General features: G+C 38.6%; 1 protein-coding gene across 2 annotated transcripts; it reads right to left on the bottom strand.

Annotated features, from left to right (window-relative positions):
* Nucleotides 1-360: 360 nt before the first annotated feature.
* adam8a (ADAM metallopeptidase domain 8a) lies at nucleotides 361-24,876 on the bottom strand. 2 transcript variants are annotated; one of them, XM_041788684.1, is made up of 25 exons: nucleotides 24,861-24,876; nucleotides 23,507-23,619; nucleotides 23,337-23,410; nucleotides 21,873-21,951; nucleotides 18,738-18,814; nucleotides 18,164-18,395; nucleotides 16,467-16,544; nucleotides 16,269-16,337; nucleotides 15,517-15,686; nucleotides 13,777-13,858; nucleotides 12,632-12,774; nucleotides 12,367-12,544; nucleotides 11,779-11,868; nucleotides 11,417-11,612; nucleotides 11,232-11,313; nucleotides 10,945-11,125; nucleotides 9,806-9,892; nucleotides 8,929-9,013; nucleotides 7,092-7,203; nucleotides 6,805-7,003; nucleotides 3,458-3,505; nucleotides 3,299-3,355; nucleotides 3,135-3,185; nucleotides 2,970-3,050; nucleotides 361-1,224 (listed from the first exon to the last, which is right to left on the bottom strand). In XM_041788684.1, the coding sequence occupies exons 2-25, from the start codon at nucleotides 23,576-23,578 to the stop codon at nucleotides 1,180-1,182; spliced, it is 2,568 nt and encodes an 855-aa protein (XP_041644618.1). In that variant the 5' UTR covers nucleotides 23,579-23,619; nucleotides 24,861-24,876; the 3' UTR covers nucleotides 361-1,179. The 2 variants fall into 2 exon arrangements, with proteins under 2 accessions (XP_041644618.1, XP_041644617.1); XM_041788683.1 differs by lacking the exon at nucleotides 24,861-24,876 and adding an exon at nucleotides 24,296-24,363.
* Nucleotides 24,877-24,970: the final 94 nt, after the last annotated feature.

Genomic DNA, 24,970 nt, shown 5'->3' with positions numbered 1-24,970 from the left:
TTGGACAGGTGGCTAATTAGAATTCTCTCCCAATCTTAAATCAATAATTGGAAAATTTAACAATGACATGACTCCTTAGATGTTGCATTGTTTTTTTCTTGCAAGGGTATGCTAGGATAGAAGGCTTTTGTGGATATCCAGGAAGAATCTGGCATACCTGACTGGCTGTTGACCATTTTGGTTTGAAGAGGAAATAAATGCACATAGAGGATGATGCACTAGTGTCTACTGTAGTGGCTAATGTGCAGCTATGCCATCAAAACCCATGCATATGCAAGACAACGGCTTTTTGAATAGCTGCCCACTGTAGTGACCTCTGTGCATGAAAGGGTTAAAACAACAAAGGAAATGGGAAAAAAATTGATTTTGATGATTCAATTTTATTTTAAGCTTTATTTTACAGAATAAAGATCTCAATAAATAGGAAAGAATATTTTTCAAATAATTTTCAGTTCAAAGTTTGCAGGAAAGGCCACAATCGTTGGCATTATTAAGAGAGAACTGTTTGATCATGTCTGCTGCATAGAAAATACAATAAAAATCCCTTACGGACACAAAGAAATACACATATCCCGTCAACATATAAAACAACTGCATTTAACAAATCAGTCTCACAAAGCCACGCATACAAGATAGAACAAGATAAACATTTGTGGTTTGACCTTAATAAGAAAATCTTTAAAGTGCCCAAGTTGGTGCAATAATTTCAGATCCCTTAACAACACTAATTCTTAAAAAGCAGTACCAAAACAAAGTGAGAGGATAGTAACAGTTAAACAGTTACAGCATCAATAGTGCAATTGCCTCATAAATCTTCACATATCCAAGGATCAAGAGAGAGAGACATTTCCCTTAAAGAAAAAAAAACATCATGGCAGGAGAGCCATTTGTCATTCAGAAAGCACAGATGCTGAGTCTGTCAATCACGGCTTCAGGTTTTCAACAACATACTGAAGGCTTTCATAAGCAAGACACAGACGGCGGTAATCTTCAGAGAGACGAAAACTGACAGAGCAACTCTGTCACGTATTGTTGCTGATCCTTCGGTGGATCTCGCCTCGACTTTAAAAAGAGAGAAGTGTCTCCTGAGAGGACCTTTAGGTTCTTCTCTGTGGGATGACAGCAGTGTTTGCTGTCAGAGGATCTGGGTGTTTATACCAGGATGAATTACTCCCTCTGTCATCTGGGCCGGTTGGGGGGCATCAGGGCAGCTCTGCCTGAAAGCTAGAAAAACAAGTACTGTTAACAAGCATGCTTCTTAGTTATCTGTCTGCTGCTAATTCAAACAAGAAGACATGATGAAAACTTATTTAACAGACTCTTATTCTTGTTACAGTAACAAAAGCTCTCTGGCTACAGTTTGTGTTTGGCTGAGATGATCCAGTGGCGATGTGAAGAGCTCTCTTCATTACAAAAATTTTTTCATCAGATTGCAAACTCAAATGGTAGATTCACTAGAATTTCTCAATTTGTGATGCAAATGTACATGTTTTTTAGAAGCTTTCTTACAAAATCGAAATGCTCTGTCATTTGTTTGTTGCCAAACTGACTACAACTAGGAAGCATTATTAGTGACCTTACATTAAAAGTCTCTGGTTTACACAATTTCCAACAAAACATGTCTAAAAGGGGAACTGAACAGGCTGAAATTCTTGCAGACGTTTCACCCATAGAATGTATAAAATATAGACGTATTCTCAGCATTGGCTTCTGTAGCAGAGATTTGAGACTCATTGATAGCATGTACTATAAAAATGCTGTCTCAAACAAACTTTTAATAACTCTGATTAACCAGGTCCAGTCACTGGTTAATCAGTATTCCTGGCTACCATTACACCATGAAGACAAAAGAATACTCCAAGCAACTCAGAGAAAAGGTTATTGAAACGTATAAGTCAGGGGATGGACACAAAAAAAAAAATCCAAGGCACTGGAAATTCAACTTGAGTTATTTTAAATCAATCCTTAAGAAATGGAGGGAATATGGCACGTGTAAATCTGCCTAGATCAGGCTGTCCTCACAAACTGAGAAGGAGACTAGTGAGAGACGCCACCAAGACACCTATGACTACTCTGAAGGAGTTACAAGCTTCAACAGCTGAGATGGGAGAGACTCTGCAGACAACAACTTTTGCCCAGGTTCTTCACCAGTCAAAACTTTATGGGAGAGTGGCAAAGAGAGAGCGACTGTTGAAGAAAACTTAGATCAAATCTGGACTAGAGATCGCCAAAAGGCATGCGGGAGACTTCATGGTCATATAAGAGAAAGTTCTTTGGTCTGATGAGATCAAATGGGGTTTTTTGGCCATCAGACAAGATGCTATGTTTAACAGACACCAAATACCGCACAATACCACATACAAATTTTGCTTCCATCCTATAATCTGGAGAGTGTTTCAAAGGGAACATCTTCAAGAACGTAAACCAAGTCTGGCTGCCTTTTGGAATAAACTTTGAATCACTTTGACCTGGATGACTTTGAACCTTTTCAGACATCTAAATTAATACCCTTTGTTTGAAGATCAATAAGGGGCCATTTTAGGTGTTACTCAAAGCAAAATAAAAATTTTAGATAATCCAAATACAAAAATATAAATCATATCTTTTACTTGTGTGGTATTCAGCTAATTGTTTAGGGTGCTGCCCTAGAGCTGAAACAGTTAAACAATCGTAGCAGAAAATTAAACATGGAGGGGCTTTTTCCCTAAGTGTTTCCCAGAATCATCAACCATAAAGAGGTCCCAGTTTCACTGCATGAGTCCTCTCTATCCAACCCAGCACAAAAGTCCACTGGTTTCACTTGCTGACTCACTAACACTGAGCCGCTGCTTGATCATTACACTGCTATGTTGGAACAATATCCCAAACCGCAGACGTCTCTAAAAACGTGAGCGCCCTGAATAAAAAAAGGAATGTCTGAGAGTTCAGAGGCTTTTTAGCAGAGTCTGACTGTTTGTCTAAATACACACCAGCAGAGTGTGAGGCAGAGGAGATGGGGCTGCAGAGGGCTTTGGCTTCACAGGGGGCATCGGGGGCTTTGGCTTTGAGATCTGAAGAGAGCAGATGTTGGATGTTAAAGACGTGAAAGTGAACTAATGACAAAAAAAGCTCAAATAAATTACTATGCCACTCACTGGTTTTGATGTGAGTGGTGGGAGAGGTCTTGAGGGAGGTAGAGGCTTACTCTGAAAAAGAAGAGACCAAAATTGCAAAACATTTCCATATGTATTTATCAAACAAAAACATATGTCCTTTAGAAGAATACAAGAAAATTTGCAAAACTATGAGTGCAATTTACCTCAGTGTAGACTGGTTTGCTTGAAATGTTTGGAGGCTGCATAAAAGGCCTTACAACCTAAAGGAAGACATGAATTTGATGATTAGAGGAGAAAGGGATAGGGCTTTAAACACCCGTGATAGTGCATTTAAATTAGGACATAACAGTGACTCATATTACCTGTTGAATCTTGGATGGTTGAGGCGTTGCTCCAGGTTTCTTTGGTGGCTGTTAAGGAAAAAAACAGAGATGAGCAAAAGTAAAAATGAGCAAAACTGTTTATGGAGCTTAGATGAAAAAAGGGCTGACATAATAATAATAATTACAATAGCAAAACTTATTTATATGGTGGCCAACAAGGGCAACTGTTCTGCACGGGACCACACAATTTCCATAAGAAGAAACAGGCTGTAAATTTGAAAACAAATGGCCAATCCAAACAAATACACTCTAACAAACTGCTGTAAATTTACAAGGAAATTTCAACAGTAAAATCCTGTTATGTTTAAATACAGGACAACCCTGTATAATTACGGTTTAGAACATTATTTTACTGTATTACTGCTTCAAGGAAAGAAAACAGTAATTTCTTGTATTTTTTGCATTGCATTTTGGGAACAAGAAGGTGAGAGCACATGCTTGGATGGAGAGAGAAGTTAGAAATCACATTGTTATCCAACTCCATCCTAACAATAAACAGGTGAGCGCCTTACTTCTTTGCTAGTTAGAATAGGCAAAAACCATCAGTTACTAAGTTTGAGGTCATTTGTATGATTAGCATTAGCTAGAGTTTGACATGACGCACAAACACTGCAGGCACACAGAGTGAGTAAATTCTTTGCCAGCTAACATTAGATTGATCTTAACAGTTGCTAAAAACTGAATTCAGATAATTCATTTAATGTATTATTGCTTTTGTTCCAATGTTGTTTTTTCCCTTTACAGGAATCTTGCAGTCCCTGTCCAGCAAAGAAATCCAGAGGGAGCTACAGTAAAAATGTCTGTAGTCCAGGATATCCTACAGTACCTCTAATAATGTTTCCATGCCAGATCTGTGGACATCAATGTAGTACTGCAGTGGCCTATGGGAAACTTAAGTTTATAGTGATGCAATCTTTTTACAACCAAATTTTTTGATATTTATTGTTTGTATTACAATCTTCTTAGACAGCAACGCTTGAAGCAGACTGCTGTTGTCAGTCCTAAACTAACTTATTTTTGTTTTGTTATTTCAATGCTTTAAGTAGAATTGTAGTTTTAAGTTATTCTCTATGTTATGAGAAAGTTTGATGATCTTAAGAACCATCAAACTCATTAAAAACCCAATATATAAAGAAATTAAAATTGGCCAGTTTTTGTTAAACCCTGAAAAGCTGACCTTTTTGCAGAAGGTTTTGGCACGACAGCAGTGATACTTAACATATACCTGTATGTATATTCAATTTTAATAAAGAGACATGGTTTGAGAAGACGCTTTGAAGTTTTGTTATTTGTCTTGACATTTTAAGTTGCTTAAGAAAAAGTGTAAATAAATGGTAAAAACTATTAATCTTTTCAACAGTATTTTCCTGTTAAGGTTTAAAATAACAGCTTTTTGCTGTATTTATAAAAAACAATAACTAACAGTTAATTTCAGCTACAGCAACACACTGTTAATTTTACAGTAACTTCCTGGCAACCCTACTGCCAGTTGTTCACCGTTTTTTAACGGGGGGAATTTCTAAGAGTGTACAGTGGAAACTAAGAATGTGTTTTTTAGAAATAAAACTGCCATAACAGCCTATTAATGTACTGGAAACTAACGGTCTGTGCCCACAGCTGTTGTGTTTTGCCTGACAGTGACCACAACCTAAGTTTCAGGGTGTTTCTCAGCAGCATTTACTGTTGACTTCTGCTTTCCTCTGTAGCATGCACAGCATTGTTTCTAAATTGCTCCAAAAAGTCCTTTATTCAAGGAAATATCAACAACAAAGCATGTTAAAACTGTAAAGGAATTCTGTACTGGCATTAGTAGGATGGCATTTTCTCATGCATCATCACTGTTGAGAAGCGTCTGGCTGCAGACCATACATCAGGATGGCCACTCTCACAGACTGTTCATCTGAGATGCTGTCTCTTTAAGAACATAAATACAGGTGAAAACCTTTGAAATAAAATTAGATCTAACTTCCATCTAGGGTTGGGGTAAGAGTGAAAGTAACAGGACACAAAAAGTTAAAAGTTAAGAGCCTGATCGCACAACCTGATTACAAAACATTTAATAAAGCAGAGTAAACAGGCTGCTAACAGGAATAAAGCTTGCCCTCCTTGAAAACATTCTAACACAGCAAGCATAGCTTACATACTGCAGCTCTGTTAGCTGCATAATTTGCTGGTACAATGTATTAGCCTTTTTTTCAATATAACTTCATTCATATACAAAGTCTGGCAGTTACACTGATGAAATAACCACATTGCCAGCATTACAGTCGAAGCAACATTTCCTTAAACATAAAAAGATCAGATGTCTAATCCAGTGGTTAAGAACGTATAGGCCCATTCTAGATGTAGTTACACAAAGAATGGCTTGCTTTAGCGTCATATGATTTAGCTAATGCTAACATAGCTACACTAGCTACATCATTAACGTTGCAACATAAGTTAATGTAGCTAGGTTAGCTTTAGCAACGTGAGCCTTAGCAAACTTAGCTAAAGCTAACGTAGCTAAAGAATGTAGAGAGCGTAGCTATGTAAATTATATAGCCACTTTGTGAGCTCAGATTTTAGCTGTTAGCCACATAGATAATGTAGCTACTGATAATAAAGCTACCTAACATAGCTACTTCTTCTACATTGCTATGTTCTCTATTTAGCAAAATTAGCATTACCTATGTTTGCTAAACCTCACATTGCTAAAGCTAACTTAGCTAAATTGGCTTACATAGTAACATTAATTGCACAGCTAGTGTAGCTATGTTAGCTTTAGCTCAAGCTAACGGAGCTAAAGCAAGCCACCATTCATGCAACTACTTTTAAACAGGTCTATACATCATTTAATCCCTGATTTGACCCCTGACTTTTTTCTCTATTTTATCAAAGAACTGTATTGTAGTCTGTATTGTTTATGATGTGGTTATTTCATTTTTTTTTTCTTTTTTTTACTGCCAGACTTTGTTTATGGATCAGGTTGAATTTCTGCAAAAAAATTTGAATACATCGTACCAGCAAATTACAACTCTTTCGAATAACAAATACAAACCGTGATTAAAATTAATGAATAACAAGAGAAACGGTTAAATATGCTTGAATATTGTTTATATATATCTTCACAGATCTTCTTTTTTATGATTTTTACTAAGACCATTTTTTGTTGCTTCCACACAATTTGCGTTATTATTTATCTTGTGAATATATTATTGTTATATCGCTGTGTTTTTGTCTTTTGTGTGCAAGAGGAATTAATGGTGTTGTTTGAATGGAGTTAAATGTCTACAGTCAGTAAAGTAAAAAGCTAACACATACAGTTCCACTCTGAAATAAAATCTCACCTCTGGAGCTGCTCGGCTGGGCTTCGGGGCTCCAGTTTGTGGTTTAGAAAAAGTGGAGTTGAGAGGTTTACAGGCCTGAGATGCTGATGACTCCACAAAAATGGGCTTGCTTATGTGCGCTGTCCCGACTCGAGGACTGCTGCGTGTACTGCTCGACTGAAACATGGGGTTAAGCTGTCCAGAGGTAGATTGGAAGCATCTATAATGAAGTAAACAGAAGCTTCAGTTAGAGGTGTTTGAGAGAGGTCTATCTATGCAGTTCCACAGAGAATAGGTCCTTTTTGTACCTTTTTGTGGGTCGTCTTTTTTTCATGCAGCACATCAGAGTCCCAATAACCACGACCAACAGCAGGAGACATCCAACCGCCAGAGACACACCTAACACCACTGGACCTGCATCTGTAAAAAAACAAAACCCACATAAATACACAAACTGATCATGACAATATTCTTTCAATGTCAGCAGTGAAATAACAAAATCATTATCCATCCTATTCTTCAATGCATAGAAATGTACTTCCTGTCTTTTAGTTTTAAATAAACCTTGTTATTTAGCTTTTATTCATATGAAATATAGTTACTCTTTCCTTTTTCTAACCCATATTTTTAAAGTTACTACGGAGAGGCACAAGATGACAGGAACACGGCAGCAGAACAACAAAAAGTGACAACCGGGCAGAACAATTAGCACAAGTACAAAGTAAGACATTAATCATACGGACAAATTAGTCATAGAAGCATCTATTGACCAATTAAAATATTCCTTATTTTTTAGACTTTCTAGGCATCTTCTGACAATGTTTTAAAGTACAAATCTGTACTGTTTGCTCCATTAACTTTCAAAATAGACTTTTAAATGAGTTTTAACACCAAACATTTTGCATCATTTTGGGCTGCCTTCTTGATATCAAAACCAATGTCAACCAAAGAAGATAAAAAGTAGCAAACACTACCCTGAGAAAGGAAGCATGAGAAGAAAAACTGGGAAAAAAAGACCCCAAGAAATAGAAATGAATGCAACCAACGGCCTGTTTCACATATCTATTACATGGGATAAATTTAACATCTATAGGGGCAACAACCCATAGATGGTGTTTATGATAGGATGAATGAGCTGTCTGTCACATTCATTACTGGCCAAACAAATAAAACTTGAGGCTTGAGACTGCAAGGTTGCAGCTTGAGGCTTTACAATATGGATCCACCTGATGACAGACATGGAATCTGGCCAGTCTGCTTTGAAAGGTTACCTCTTCATCCCACCAACCTCAGACAATATCTTTAGCCAACATCAGTCATCAGATTCATCACCTTCTTCCTCCCATCAGCCCCAACATCTTCAGACATCATCCAGCCAACCACACTCTTCCCAGTTTGATCACCTTTTTAATCCTATCTGCCTCAGATGACATCATCAGCCTCAGATGACATCATACACCAACACCTCCTCTACCACCATCTCATCTAGACTCCACAGGGGGGTTGATCTTGCTGGCATTCAGGGAAAACACTTTTCAATCACCCTATTTATCCCCTTGTAGACTACAAGCACTAAAGATTCTCTGACATTTTTTGATATCACATTAATGATTCATTAACAAGTCTGTCCTGATTGACTTATGTTTGATTTTCTCCCTAGTATCAAGTGAGCTGTTAGAATAGCTGGTAGAAATCTCCACCTTATACAGTAATAACTATGTTTACATTTTAAAGGCTGAAATCTTTCTACCTTTACTACCGGTATTTTAAACACACATATCTGTACTTCTTCTTGACTGAAGATGTGGGTACTTGTGCCAGCTCTATTTATTGCTGGAGGATGAGCATTTAGCAATGTACGTCACCTGCTCAGGAAACAGAATGATCTGCGTAACGTCATTACTGCATTTGACTAACAGGGGAATTCCATCAAATCAGTGTCTGTTTGTGCTCATCAGAACAGAGCACAATTGTCTCCTGGCCCATGAGCAGTCTGCTTCAAGTATTAAATCTTGATGAAAAACAGAGACACAGTCTTGTGTACAGCACAGTTGTTAAGAGGTCAAACAGATAAAGAGGCAGACACACAGATGACAACTATCACTGCTTACATCTGTAGACAGACAAACATGACATGTGTTGTACCTTGAGGCAGCTCTGACTGTAGCACGTCGCAGTAAGGCGGCGCCCAGCCGGGGTCGCAGTGACACTTCCTCTCATGGTTACAAACCTGAAAATCACACCCAGAGTCAGTTCCAAATTAGTTTACCATTACTTAAAAAATGAATGATTCTTTTTAAATAATAAAAACAGTTTATGAAGATATTTCTATTTATTTCCTTACTGATATTTTATTTTCTTCTTTTAGTTTGTTTTTTTTTTTCTTGTTTGGTTACTTGTAAGTGACCAAAATTATTATTTTTTGGGACAGATCAAGACTTTTCTCTCTTCAGCCCGTGTTTGCACAAACAGTAGGGTGGCCCCATAATAAATCCTTAGCATCCTATGGGCCTAAAACTTGTGCACATGACGTATATTTGTTCAATATTTCCCAACATTGGCAAGTAGATTTGATGAATTGGTTTCTCATCTGCAGTCATTTATTACATAATATGCCCATAGGTAAACTCAGACGACCGGCACTACCAAGCTGACCAATCACAGGCCATGTGGCCTGTGTTGTTTCACCTGGTAGATACATTTTTTTGGAGGTGCACATCAGGCTTTACACTAAGGCTTTTGCAGGTTCTTCTCAGGGAATCTACAACATATGCTACCGCAAAAAATTTAACACAAAAGTATAAATAAGGCCTGAAGAGCATTAAAACTACTCTCTCTATCTGGCAAAGCCATGCCTGTAGTCTTTTACGTATTTACATATAAACTTCATATACTCTAACCTTGTCTACTTTGGTTGTTGCATGAATGTATCATCAGTATTTTTTTGTCTTGCTCTTAAAGGTCATTATCAATAATGATTCGTTGATTGGCTGAGATGTTATAAGGTTGACATGTTTCTTACCCCGTTGTTGTTACATTTGGCTGAACAGTCATCAGAGCCATACGCTTTGATGTTCTTGATGTCCTGACATTGTTGGTTGTAGCACACCTGAAAACAGATAAAGACACAGTGAGGACAGCATCTATCTATCATCCAGAACAGGGGTTCTCAACTGTTGGGTCAGGACCCAATAGTGGGTCATAAGGAACACTTAGATATTAGAAAGGATGTTGGCTGTAAAGTGTCTTTGTTAGGTGGACCTAGATGATTTTGGAAACATTATTGGTTCAATTAGTTGGAATTGAAAATCTACTCTTGCATAAATATGGTGTGAAAATAGTGAGTATAACAGCCTGCTAAGCAATACATTTCCATGGCAGCATGTGTCTAGAACTAAGCTTAGTCTGGGCTAAGCCCCCGATGTTCGACACATTTGGCTCTGCCCCTGGTCTGAAGATTGATGCAGCAGAGTAATATTTTATGTAGAGATGTGTCCATTTAGTAATTAGAGCCAATACTGATGTTTAAAAAAATCAATTTTTGATTTTTCCCAGTACTTCCTTAGGCATGAGATTCCCACTATGCCAACATTTTTTCCCATGTTTGACCATTAAAACAGATCGGCGTTAGTCCAACAGGTGACGTTTTCTGCTGACTTTAAAACCTCTGCTTTGACTTAGTAGTTAAGACTAGAAGTGTCTAATAGACACAACTGAATTCCAGTGTTTGTTGACAGGATAGATGCTGAAACTAAAAAAGCCAAGTCTTTAAAAACAGGTTAGGGAGGTTAAAGCAAAGCCAATCTCTACTAATTAAAAGGGTTGCAGCTGCATGGTTGCATGTTGACTCAGTATCCCACCGCCTGCTCTTGCATGATGAGTCAGTCTTATTTTCTGGTCAAACTGGCAGTCAACACCCCTCGAATCATTTAAAATCTATAAATCAAACTAGTGACAGATCCTGGTGGTTTGAACCACTTGAAACTGTCTTTGCTTCAATGTCCACCACTGAAGTCCTTTTGCTTTTGTAAGATTGGTAGGAGCAAAATCAGACTCTGGTTCCTGCTGTGGAACATACTTAGGATATCACAGAGCCACCAGCCCCCATGGAAAGATCCTTCTTGTTAAAAGAAGTTCTGCATTTTTAGATGGTTTTCTTACCATGTTGGTGCCACACTTGGTGCCAGTGGGCACTTTGGATAGATCTGGAGGGTAGTTATCTTCAGCTTTCATTGTGGCCTCATTACAGATTTCTCCATTTCCTAACTGCAAAAAGGACTTTCTGGATGTCACAGGAAACTCCCATCCTCCAGTACAAAAAAGCGTCCCACAGGATTGATCTCTGTGACCACAGAAGCACAATGAATTGTTACTGGAAACAAACAGCAGTGCAACTAAACTGATTACGAAATAGCTGTTGAGACACTGTTTGTCTTTTGATTACATACCGACTTGGACATCTCTGGCTAAACCGTGTCCTCCTGCAGTTTCCAGGCTGAGAGAAACAAGCTTCTGCAGCTACGTCAGCATCTAAACACAACCAGAACAGACGCAATGGCTGCAGATGTAAACACCTTGATGTATTAGGTACAGATGGATGTCTATACACGATAACTCTTTAGTGTTTTATTACCTGGGCCCCAGAGCCTCTTGCAGTGCTCCTGCCTGGAAGGACACTGTCCATTGTAGCAGTATCCCTTCCCCCGGCTGCATGGGCGTCCGTTCTGGGTGTACGCGTCAGCTGGGCAGGAGGCGGAGAAGCCGGTGCAGTATTCTGTGAGGTCACAATCTCCTGTCTTTGGTCGGCAGACGCTGCCTGTTGGTTTCAGCTGCAGAGCGGAGACAAACACAGATGGTGATGTACCAACTACTGAAGTATATAAACTCACAGATAACCGGCCAGACGGCGCAGTCAGACAAAGTCTAGCTTTATGGTAACACATTTAGCATCAGTGAGATTTCATGCATCTAGAAAGAATAGTGAGTATTACTCACTTGGCAGTTGTGGCAGCACTCTCCCTCTGCACACGCGGCTCCTGCTTTCAGTTTGCAGGTGGTGGCATTACAGCAAGGGTTCTTACATTCCTACAAGACAAAGAAGTGCAGAAATGAAGATCTGGTTTCCTTTTTGTTCTTAAATACTGTCCGTTCTGCACAGGTGGGCAGTAAGGTGGTACTAAGACTTTTTAGGCTTCTTTATTTTACTTGAGTTTTTGTAAGACAAACCTCCCAAGTTTTAAAACAAGTATCTGTACTTTTACTCATTTCCAATCCAACTTTAGTTTGGGGGTTTTGAATTTGAAAGTAGGATAATAAAATAGAATAGTATCCCACAAATAACACAAGTTTAGACTATCTTTGCACCAAAATATCCAGAAAATATGTTCTTTGTTACATTACCTTTATGCTCTAAATACATTTCAGAGCAAATATTTTCCCCTTTAATATGGAGTATAAGCTGAATCAGTTCTGAAGTTTCACTGAACTGTTTCTATATGTCTCTGTACTTCTTGAGGAAATGTGAATGCATGCAATCTCTCCCTTAGTGATTAAGAGTACATATGTACCCTATAAAGCACAAACCTCTACAGTGCCACAGTCACACTCCTCTCCAGGCTCCAGGAAGGCATTCCCACACACCGGCCCACGAAAGATACGATCAGTGGAAGGAGAATCGAGCAGACAGGCAGGGTCCACCTCGTCCAAGAATCTGTTGAGCTGCTGCTGACTGCAGCTGCTGAACTTCTCAGGATACACAAAGCTAGAGGAATGGGAAGAGAGGAATAATATGATCTTCATTCTAGATTTAAGAGTTGCAGTTTATGTGCAGGTGAGAAACTGAGCCTACCCAACACTTTCGGACATGATGCAGCCTTTCTTGGATGTGAAGGAACCACAGATGCAGTCTTCAGTGTCATGGGTCAAGCCTAGGTTGTGACCCATCTCATGTGCAATGGTAGAAGCCACTCCAATTGAGTTAGAGTTATGGTCCTGTGTGAACAGGAGAGGAAGGGAAGATGACAATGATGATGGTGTCAGGGCAATCAGTTCAGCAGTATCAATGAAAAAAGGGCTAAACATGATCAATCCATGATCAAGCCATGAAAAAAATCATCACAATGTTTTGCTTTCACCTGGATCTTTTCTAGTACTCACTTTAACAAGATCACAAATTATCAAAATGTTATGATTAAAAAAAATGTTGGCATGGTTTTAGTGTGCACAGTTTCCCATTTTAATCCATCCTGTGTGCACAGTAAACCAGGCAGAGTTTTAGTAATTTGTAGGCCCCAGGCAAAGACCACTATCAGACCCCTTCCCATGTAGCTAAAAGCACAGCAAAATGTTCTATAAAGCCAGAGAACTACAGGACATACCCACATTTGAAACCAAAAATCTAAAAGTACTTGCTCATCACCTCTTAGAAGAACATTGTGGATAAAAATCAACACATCTGAATATTTTAACATTTCAAAGGCCAGGTTCTAAAGATGAAAAATATATGCTTCCTACTGGTGCGATATCCATTCTTCTACAACAAATGATACATTTTGATTTACCATGTCATTTTACCTCACAATGATCGTCCAGCTTTAATAAGTCTAGATCTACCTGATAATAATTTGCTTGATATAAAGATTTTCCATTTTTTTAAGTGGATTTAACCTTGCTATTTGGGCCACAGGTCCTCTCAGGGGATTCTTTGGATAATCAAAAACTAATTTGGTGAGTTTTTATCCACTCTTGGCACCTTATTTTTAATTTTTGACATATTTCATTATTTTTATGCACACCTACGATGTTTGTATCTTAAGGCCCCTTGGAGCATAAGGCCACAGGTAACTGGCTACCTTTGTCTTAATTTAATCTGCCTATGTGGCGAACAACGATAAAGGTAAAGCTAAATTTAACAACATGCATACTGATTAATTTCTTTTAGATCTACAGTTTTATCAGAAGCATTATATTCAATGACAAAAAAAAAGTCTTTACCTCATTAACAGCTCCGGAGTTTGAGGTGCACATGGCGTTGGTGTTAGCTAAGCCAACAGTGGAACCATCAAAATCAACACCTCTGAAATAAAGAAGAAAAAACAATGTTTAGATGGCAGCTCCGACATACCATCACACATAGACAATACTTTTGTAGCCCACCGAGGTAAGTCTACAGCCACCCAAGTATATTTGCAGAGCATTTTTTAAAATTCATATACAATCATATACAATCACCACCTGTTTGCATGAGGTACAATTACCCATATTAAAAATCAAGCTTCTTATGTTGTTGTTTTAGCACGTTCTGCAGCCTCTGCTGACATCATCCTCTGCTTTTGCACTCAAGGATGATGGTTGTGACAAATACTTCATCAGCATTAAGCCTTCAGCTCACCCGCTATGACTCAAATACATCAAGTGAAACATCTCAGAAGTTGAGGGATGCTATTTTAGCATCTTAAATAACACACTGTTGGCCTTGCCGGACACTAGGCAAATCCATCTGGAAAAGCTCAAATCTGAAATGTCTATCCCAGACCCAAAAACAAGTCGGGCCCATCAGCGTCATTTGAGGAGAACAAGGCAGAAGCTACGGGCTGGTTAAGTTGTACTGTGAGCTGATAGCAATGGCTGATAGCAATGTAGATGTTGATGTTGCTGTATGGCAGCAGTTCTATCAGAACTGGGCCACATTTCTTTATTTAAGCAAGAGCAAAGAGCCACACCGAAAGCTAATCTTCGCAGAGATGTTTTTGCACATCTCGCCTGGGCTGTGGCATGAATTTTAGCAACTGATAAACTCCGCCATTCACAGCATTAGCCTGTTTAGCTCAGATTAGCACCAGAGCTGTGCATGTCTACTACTGTATTCTGATTGGCTTGTTATTAATGTGATAGACGGAATGTTTGTCCAATCACCTTACAATACTTTTTTGAAAAGTCCTGCCCTTCCCAAACACTTTGTATGGGAGGTTTCCCACATGGATGTGAAATATATCCATGCAGTGTATATATGAAACAGTCTTTCTGGCCTGTCAGGTTAGATAAATACTGACAAAAACTCAGAGACATAAAAATCAAACATACAGAATGAGGCAGGTTGGGAAATGCTGCCTTATGATATGATACATGTAAAAAAATCTTCAAACTGAGAAGCAAATATCAACCAAAACCACCTGTTACACATATTCAGAATAACCTAGATTGTACATGTGCTGCTAAATAAAAGAATGAAAGCTAGTAACAACATGAGGTTACCACCTAACCCTTACAGCTGAAAGAATTATCACATACATTTGATTAGAGAAGGTAACAACATCTAAGCGTAGGTGTTACAACATTCACTGTGCTTGTTTGAGAGCTCTCCTCCTGTTTTGAATGGAGGGATGTGTGATCAGTCCTACCTGTAAGCTCTTAAGACAAGCAAGTATGGATCAAACAGAGCAGAAAAATTGTCATATCATGCAGACAGCCTGAAAATGTTCTTCAATGCATCCTGGTTAAAAACAATCATGTGGAGAATCTCATTGACTCTGTTTGCAGTTTCTTAAATTATGTATGAATCCTGGAGTATTCTTCCAAAATACCAAGGGTTCTGAGTCTGTCTGACACTTCAAATGAGACCACTGACACCACACAGATTTCTGCATTCTCACCCAGCAGGCTGAGACAGCTGCATTGTGAGTGTTTTATCATTGACTTGATATCACTGTCGAGTAAAAACCAGCTCAGCCTTACGTGATGAATTGTGCATTGTCGTGTTGAGTCCTGGGCACAAGGTTCTTCTGGCGCCACTCGAGGAAGCGTCCGAGGGTGATCTCTGGGTTTGAGCTGACCTCGACCTTATCCTTGTACGACCAGATATCCACACCGACCAGCATCACACGGATGTTCAGGGGTCGATACAGCTGAAACAGAGCAGCATGTTAAAACAAAAAAAAAACCCTGAAAACTGGGATTTACTCCAAAAGAAAAAGAAATGTCAGGGGCTTAACTCAATCAGTCAAACAGTGATGCTTTAAATCACAAAAATAACGTCCTCATGTCTTGTAGGAAACCAGTGTTGGGTCTAGAGCTGTCTGAAGATGCAGCCATGTTGGCTCTACTTTACCAGAGTATGCAAAGAGGATGGTGTGATATGTGTGAAAATCTTCAGCTTGAGTGTGAAGATTCACAGTTAAAGTTAGATTTTCTCACTGAGAGAACTTTTCCTTCCTTGTACTGGTATGATTCCAATTAGAAAAGGACAGATAGTATCAGCACACATTTCTTACTCGTGGCCGTGCTGCAATGAAAATACACTTGATCATTAAATTACCAGTGAAAATACATGAATGACCAAGCTGTTCACAGAGTAACCTGTATAAATCAAGCTATATCAACCACTTGAACTTAAAATACTCTGATTTTTCAGCGTCAGCGAGCTTCATTAGATCTTTTGTGTCTATTAATAGAATCATTTTAGCAGAAAAACAGAGAATGCAGCTTACCTTGTCCACGTGGTTTGCTACTTCAAGCACTCTGGCTTCTATTTTCTTCGTGCTGCCAAACTTCTTGTACTAGAAAATTAATTAAACAGAAATTAGTCATTGAATCAACGGCATTTAATGCATACAAGATTAGGAACAAGGTCAGTACTGTTTGCATGCATTTCTGTTAAAAAAGAGAGAGAAAATAAAGAATCAAACCTCGGTGTTATCGACCACAACAACAAGCTCGACTGTCCTGGGTTTCTTTGAACGGTCTTTGGTTTGAGCTCTGCTTCTCTGAATAGCAAAAGAAGAAGGAAATATCATCAGTACTTGAAGAGTATGTGCAGGCATGAGAGTGTTTTCTGGTTAGTCTTGTGATCTACGCAAGTAAAATACTTTTTTTACACTGGAACTCAAATTTAAGATAATTCAAGTATTTTCGTCACTTTTTATCACTCCGTTTTCAGAGATAATATCTAATCAGCCAATCACATGGCAGCAACTCAATGCATTTAGGCACGTAGACGTGGTCAAGACGACTGGCTGAAGTTCAAACCGAGCATCAGAATGGGGAAGAAAGGTGATTTAAGTGACTCTGAACATCCCATGATTGTTGCCAGACGGGCTGGTCTGAGTATTTCAGAAACTGCTGGGATTTTCATGCATAACTAGAATTAACAGGAATGGCAGAGGTCAGAGGAGAATGATTGGACCGGTTCGAGCTGATGGAGAGACAACAATAACTCAAGTAACCACTGGTTAAAACTGAGGTAGGCAGAGAAGCATCTCTGAATGCACAACACGTCAAGTCTTAAAGGGACATAATATGCAGAAATCACTTTTTCAGGCATTTCTAACAAAAATATGTGCCTCTGGCCTGTCCACAATCCCCTCAAGTACCAGAAAAATCCATTCCCTTTATTTAGCCTTCCCCGCTTGGAAGAAAGTTCTGCCCTCCTCTCCTGATCCTTCTTCTCAACTAGCAGCTGAGAGAAGGTTTAGGAGAGCCACATCCATTTCCTGAGAGGGGCGTGGTCAGGGGCGGAGACAGACAGCTCAGTAGCATTTAAAGCCACAGAAACAGCTCGCTCTTAGCAGGGCTGAAACAGAGGGTTTTTTAGACATACAAAAATCCTATAATGGAGTATTTTTTCAGCAACAGACTTCACAGTCATGTTTTGGGGACCTCTGAGACCAATATAAACTTGTCTGAAAAGGGTAAAATATGTCCCCTTTAAAGCAGATGGGCTACAGTAGCAGAGGAAGAGGACACTGGTTGTCACTCCAGTCTTCCATGAGCAGGAAACTGAGGCCATTATAATAATTCAATAATTTAAAATCAGATCAGAAAATGTTGCCTGGTCTGATGAGTCTTGATTTCTGCTGCAACATTCGACTGCATGGTCAGAACCAAGACAAGCAACACAAAGCCTATGAGACCCAAACAACCATGGCACGCTCAAAGTAAATCCCCTTTCTTCCTTGTTCTGATGTTTGTGTGAGCCTCAGCATATCATCATGACTACGCCTTCATGCCTAAATGCACAGGTCACGGCCATGTGATATATACTTTAATAAACAATTCATCAGGTGTACCTAATAAAGTGGTCGGAGGCTGTAACTCAGAAAAAAATGAAGTAAACAAGTAAAACGCACAGTTTTTATGTTCAAAATACAGCTCTATTAATAGTGTTTTCATGGCATAGCATTTCCCCACAGCATTTGTGCTGAACTGATTTGAAATAATTTGGAATGAACACAGAGGGTACAGAGTTACAGTTCATGGATCTAAGTCACAGAGTTATAGTTGACAGTATTTGACTGCTAACTCCTTTCCTGTTTTGATGAAATAATGAAAGAGTAGCAGTCAGGTATGAGCTGAAACTTTTGCATATTTCTGTATGTGTCCTCACCAGACTGCCCAGCTTGAACAGACCAGCCGAACGAGCACCATGATCATAGTAAGTAGTCGTGTTTCCATGGGAACAGGAGCTCCTCTTCCTCCTCAGGTGTTTGTAGTTGTAAATGGCATGGAGACCCTCACTGCTGTGATCCTCAGCACTGTGCCCTTCATCCTGCTGTCCTGCCTCAGCACCTGAGAGAGGTTCGATGAGGTACATTTGGTCCTGGAGACGCACAAAGCCTCTGTGGACAAGAACAAGTACATGAGCATGTCTAACTCTTAAATAGATCAACTGATTACAAGACTAATCAGCTGTTAGCCCTCAGAGAAATGTCTTAATAGCAGGAAACAGGCGGCACCAAAGGGGGTTCACATGGCATTTGTTTATTGAGTTTTGAGCTGTGATCAGTCTTTATTGTCATCGTGACAAATTAAACTGATATACAGAGGAACTTTGGATTGAACAGTCACTCCCAAATCTCAAGAGTTTAATTAACTTGAAGCCCCTCTTAGGAAAGGGATGATATCTTTGTAATTAGTGGTACTGGATGATTAAAAAGAGAAATACATTTATAATTGCTCACTTGATTCCTGAGCACAGTCCCACGCTGGCAGACGAGTCCTCAATGCCCACGACGTGTCCATGATAGTAGCAGTGAACCTGCACACACATCCATTATTCATCTTAGAGCTCCAGTAGGAAAAAAAACAATTTTATTCAATCACAGCTTGAAAATGGTCAAGAAGATGACACTGCATGTGTCACAGTCAACTGGAATGACCTTATATGCCAGTTCCTGTTCCACATTGTCACTTCTTAAAATAAGAAGTTAATTGTTGAGCAATGAGGTTTCATGCCATCGGACATTATGAAAGTCGTACATTGGCGTGTACTGCACGTAATGTACCTTACATGACTTTTGAAGATGAACCAATAGTGACAAAAGTGATCCATCTACTTTTACAAGTTCTTTTTTATGTGATCCAAGGTGAAGTATTTAAGAAGCTATGGAAGCATAAGTAGGTCAAACTTGTCAATGAAAGATCTGCGTTGAAATAGGGGTGTCCCTGACTCAGGATCTAAAATGACCACTCTGAACGGTTTCTTTTTGTCCAAAGTCGACTAATTAGTGACCATACGCAAAAAGCACTGGAGAGGCAAACGGGCTGACATATGCCTTTGATGTCAATCCCTCTGAGTAAGATAGTCTGACTGCAGGACAGTCATCTCTGATGGCCATTTCATCCAAGACACTGTAAATCTCAGAACGTAAATATACACAGAAACTTTAGAAATAAAATCTGATTAAACTTCCATTTAGGGTGTTGGCTAAGGGTGAGGATACCAAAAGTTAAAAGTAAAGAAAAAATAACTGGCCTGCGAAACCTGATTACAAAATGTTGAATTCAGCCGAGTAAACAGTCTGCTCATGGGAAAAAAGCTCATCCTCCATGAAAACTTTTTAATGCATCAAGAATAGCTTATGTAGCTCCGCTAGCTGTGCAAGTTATGTGGATAACAAAGCTATGTAGCTAATATATCTAAAGCTAAGCTCACATTGCTAAAGCTAACTTAGCTATAGATAACAAAAGTATGTAGCTACATAGCCAATTAGCTTAAGCCAAGCTCAAAAACCAGCTAAGTAAGCTACATAACTTTACATAGCTAAGTTAGCTTTAGCTTAGTTTGCTAAAGCTAACTCAGCCATAGATAATGGAGCTATGTAGCTATCATAACTGTGTAGCTAACATAGCTAAAGCTAAGCTCACAAAGCAGTTATGTAAGCTATGTAGTTAAGTTATCCACATAGCAATTTTATCTTTAGCTACATTTTCAAAAGCTCACATTGCTAATGCTAACTCAGTTTACAACAGCGGCAACACAAAGTAGAACAAAAAATAACATTCCTGATTATATATAAAAAAATCAACACACCAAACCACCGATGAATAAAAAAACAACAGCAGGGAAACAAAATTTGTATAATAAGTTTAATAAATCAGTTTATTTATGATGTTTATCTCAAGGTGATTGATTAAAACTGCAGGTGCATGCAAGCAGCAAGAAGTTTTAGGCTGAACCAACAGCTCTACATCACTTGTGTCTTATATTGGTAACGATAATAGCATCTGGCTAAAATAAATTTCCATATCTGTTATTGGTTAAAATTCAGTATTGTGCATACTTAATTAAGGATTCTTAAGTCTAGCTCTTAACTCCACCGCTCTACTAATTAAATTGCTGTTGCTATATTGACAATTATTTTGTTTTGTGCTATTGATTAATCACAGGGGTGAAAATGCAATGAAGAAATATATGCTGATCAATCTGATGCCATAACTCAACCAGCTAAAGCAGCCTTTTTAACTTTGATTGGAACATGTGTAAAAATTCTCTGTTTTTTATCTTTATAGTTTAACGACAGCACTAGTTTTGTACCAGTGGACTAAAGATTGACCATCAGTAGTAACACAGAGGTACAGAGAACTACACAAAGTTCCTCTCAACTACATTGTGTTTTTTAAATTTTGCAACCTGTCTTAGTTCATTTACCAGATGACATTTCAAACTTACTACAGAGATGTGAGATAACCTTGGGTGTGAATTCTATCTTATAGAAACTGGACAGAATGCTTATTATTCTCTTCTTCTGTTTCTTATGACAAATATGACATAATGGCCTGATGCCAGCATGCTGCCAGTCTCTTTTTTATGTGTGCTATAATCGTTTTGTAACATATGTTGTGAAATAAGTGACTGTGGCACAGTCAGTAGAGTTGGTCATCTCGCAACCGGAAGATCGCAGGTCCAGTTGCTACAGTCCACACTTAACCCCTGCTACGCCAGTAGAGTGTGAAAGTGTATGGTTGCGTATGAATGGGATTAGCTAATAATGATGGACAAAATACCGTCAGTGTGAATGGGTAAATGCGGCCTGAGGTAAAAAAGTACTTTGAGTAGTCAGACTAGAAAAGCATTGAAGAAGATCAAGTCCATAAATGTTGCTCTAAGGCAGTGAGTCTTGATCTGTCTGTTGTTTTGTTGTCTTTAGTTGTTGTTTCTCCACTTTGAAAATTGATAAATTGCACGTAAAACTAGAAATCTGACACATCCATAGCTGGAATGGTCCTTGTTTCATAAGCAGCTGTTCTAGTATGAGATTAACAGTTGAATGAGGCTTTTTTTTAAACAAACTGAATATTTGACGATTTGGGGCAACCATACACATCCTGTTCTGTTTCAACACTTTAGACTTTGTGGCTTTCATTAAAAACTGAAAAGAAAGGACAACCTCCTACGTTATGCAAAAGTTATTAAACCCAGCAACAAATTCAAAAAAGCCTAAAAACCACTGAAACTATGTGGGCAGTTGGCACAGGATATGTTTGACTTTCAGATCTGTGAAGTTAGATTAATACTTTGTTGTAAGCTAGACCGATTTTAGGCGTCCAAATCGCCCACATCTCTGCTTTATTTAAACCTTCAAATAAAATGAATGAAGTCAAGCTAAAAGGATGATTTGGCCTGGTCATCAGACTAAGTACACTGCAGTTTTAATACCAATCATAGTTTTCTCTCTATCTTGACTCTTTTTATACATTTAAGCATTGCAAGCTTCAGGCAGACTAAGCAAACTACAAGATATACATCTTATAATAATGCCAGCTGATCACCAATACACGGCTTATGTTGATGTTAGCAGAGAAAAGCTACATACCCCAAGATCTGGTGTAGTTGTGACTTCTTCACCCTGATCAGAATAGTGGGTCACAGAAAAGTTTTGCCCAACAAGATGTCTGAAAGGACACAGTTTTCATGTTTAGAGTATCAATTCATCAAGAAAGAAAACAAAGTGTGAGTGTAAAACATAAAGCATATACAATGCCTTTTAAAGGAATTCATCCCCTTAGATGTTTTACCCTATGAGAGATTTTATTAATCAATCATGGCCAATGTGATTTGGCTTCTTTGACAAAAAAAACTCTTTAATGTTAAAGAGAAAACAGTTTTCAACAAAGTAATGTCAATCAAATAAAAATATGTCATGTAAAATAAGTGACTGCATACATATTCACTCTCTTTCACGTGACTGACCTAATTCAACAGGAGCCCAGCCAACTGGTGCTAGTAGTCCCACTATAATGGAAATGAAAACCTGAGTGCAGTGAATGTGTCTCGAGGGACTGTAGTATAAAAACACCTGTGTCTGGAAGATTCAGTCCCTGGTTAAGCAGTATGCCTGGCAACCATTAGACCATGAAAACAAAAGAACACTCGAAGCAACTCAGAGAAAAGGTTATTGAAAACGATAAGTCAAGGGATGGATACAAAAATCAGGCCGTCCTCACAAACTGAGTGACTGTGCAAGAAGGAGAGAGGCAACCAAGACACCTATGACTACTCTGAAGGAGTTACAGGCTTCAGTATCTGAGACTGGAGACTCTGCATACATAAACTGCTGCCTTTGTTCTTCAGTAGTCAAAGCTTTATAGGAGAGTGGCAAAGATAAAGCCACTGCTGAAGAAAACTCATACTAAATCTGGGCAAGAGTTCACCAAAAGACATGAGGAAGACTCCACGGTCAAGTGAAATTAAGTTCTTTGGTCTGATGAGACCAAAATGGCGCTTTTGGGCCATCAGACAAGACGCTGTGTTTGGCAGACACCAGACACTGCACATCACCACAAACACGCCATCCCTACTGTAAAGCACAGCGGTGGCAGCATCAAGCTGTGGGGATGCTTCCCAGCAGCCAGCCCTGGAGGGCTTGTAAAAGTAGATGGCAAAATGAGCAGCAAAATATAGAAAAATCCTGGAGGACAATCTTATTCCATCTGCAAGAGAACTACAGCTTGGGAGAAGATTTATTTTACAACAAGACAATGACCCAAAGCGGCTCAGTGCTGTGATTGCATCAATACTGACTTGAAGTGGGTGAATATTTATGCAGTCACTTATTTTTTTTTATACATATTTTTTATTTAATTAACATTACCCTGTAGAGATGTTTTCAATTTGTCATTAAAGAGGGTTTTTTGGTCAAAAAAGTCAAATTTTGACCATAATTGATTTATAAAATCAATAAAAGGGAAGAACATCCAAGAGAGTTGATACTTTTTTATTGGCACTGTAAGATGGTAAACACTGCCAAGTGTCAAAGAAGGCAATTCATTTTTCTCACTTGTTCTTTTCCAGGTGTAGTGTGTGGTTCTGTCCTGCAATCGTCACAGAGTACTGGAGTACATCAGGATACAGCTACAAAACACAGCAGAGGAGATGTAACTCAATCTGCAAAGGGTTAAACAATGATATTCTAAATAATCTGATAAAACAGTGCTGTAAAAGTGTTACCGGATGTGTAGCAGCAGTATTAAGGTGAGATGAATCCTTCAGCCTCTGAGGTATCACTGTTTGGTACTTCATCACATGAGGAAGAGTCCTCAGACTGCCTGCAATTATTACTCCTGCAATAACATAAAGAATGTTGGATGAAATTAAGTTTGTCAAAATGTGTGGTGCTCCGATGATCTTTGATACCTTGTGTTTAAGACGAGATAATCTCAGAGCCTTATGAACTAAGTCTGTGTTTGAATAAAATAAATAATACTTTTAAATACGATAAGCACATAATAGTTCAGATGGTGACCAAGGTTGTCAAAATGTTTGATACTCAGATACTTTTTGATGCTTCATATTTTAAAATAGTTTATTCCCTGTTATCTAAATAATCCATAGTACCAACAAGTAGCAGAACTTTTTTTAAAACTGCCTATCTTTAGTCACATGTGAAACCAAAATCTGCCAAGATTAAGAAAGAGAACTATGTCTCAGTAGCACAATAAAATGGCAATGGATCCGTACTGAAAAGTTAAAAAATTAATTTCAGAAATTTAGACAGTGGGCAGGAGTTTTCATTCATTTTCTGGTAATTAGAAACAAGATATTATCCATTATCAGGTGCCTAGAACTTCCACTTTTGTTGCTTCCATTTCTCTACATGCATTGTTTGAAGTTAAAAATTTTGATATTGTGACAACCTAAGATGAAACAAAAGAAAGAAAGAAAGAAAGAAAGAAAGAAAGAAAGAAAGAAAGAAATTAAGAAAGAAAGAAAGTCCAACAAAGAAGCAAAAAGCCATACCCCATGAAGAGAAGAAAATCCATATAAAAAATCCACAATGTGGCATGTTGCTCTAGCGGACGCTCTCTGTCATTGTGTGCTCAGCAGTCTGAGGGAAATACCGAGGAGGCTCTTCAGCTCTCCGCCCCTCTGTGCTGTGTAATATCCTGAAAACTACCATTTGAGGCTGAGAGACCACGAGTCACAACCCCTGCTTGTAAGAGTTTGATTCTGCCCTTACAAAATGACAAATAAAGTGGGTGAGACCAATTAGTCAACAGATATGATTTTACCAAGTGTGAAAACTTTGTGTTTAACCGTATTTTTTAAAAGGTTATTGCGAAAGGTTTACTCTGCTCTGAGTTTTCCCTTCATTGTCATAATTATAACAGGTTGGTCAGACAAAAGGGAGAATTGCGTTCTTCGTTGTTCCCAACATTTGTATTAATTATAAACTAAAGTCAATTTTACTATTTTCAAACTCACTGGTATTTAAGCGTCCTCATAAAAATACATGTTATTGATCGGATGAGCATTTATTACTTCAGATAAACAAAAATTAATCAAATAATGTCCAGCAGCCTACCTTCGCAGCCATTCAGTTTCACCGACAGCCCAAGGAAGCAAGTTATTCCCCTCACTACCTTTTGTCGCCACCTACTGGTGAAATTATGAAGTAAATCTGGAAACAGAATT

Source organism: Cheilinus undulatus, linkage group 6 (genome assembly GCF_018320785.1).
Source record: "Cheilinus undulatus linkage group 6, ASM1832078v1, whole genome shotgun sequence".
In the NCBI taxonomy this organism is placed as follows: domain Eukaryota; kingdom Metazoa; phylum Chordata; class Actinopteri; order Labriformes; family Labridae; genus Cheilinus; species Cheilinus undulatus.
The sequence above is the reverse complement of the archived record's forward strand: the minus strand, read 5'-3'. Positions and strand labels throughout refer to the sequence as shown.

Excerpts from the sequence above, each read along its gene's own strand:
- adam8a (XM_041788683.1), bottom strand. The coding sequence starts at position 24,341 with ATGCCACATTGTGGATTTTTTATATGGATTTTCTTCTCTTCATGGG. Across the intron at positions 15,687-16,268 it reads TAGCAAACCACGTGGACAAG|CTGTATCGACCCCTGAACAT; the intron begins GTAAGCTGCATT and ends GCTCTGTTTCAG. Across the intron at positions 3,186-3,298 it reads GCAAACCAGTCTACACTGAG|AGTAAGCCTCTACCTCCCTC; the intron begins GTAAATTGCACT and ends CTTCTTTTTCAG.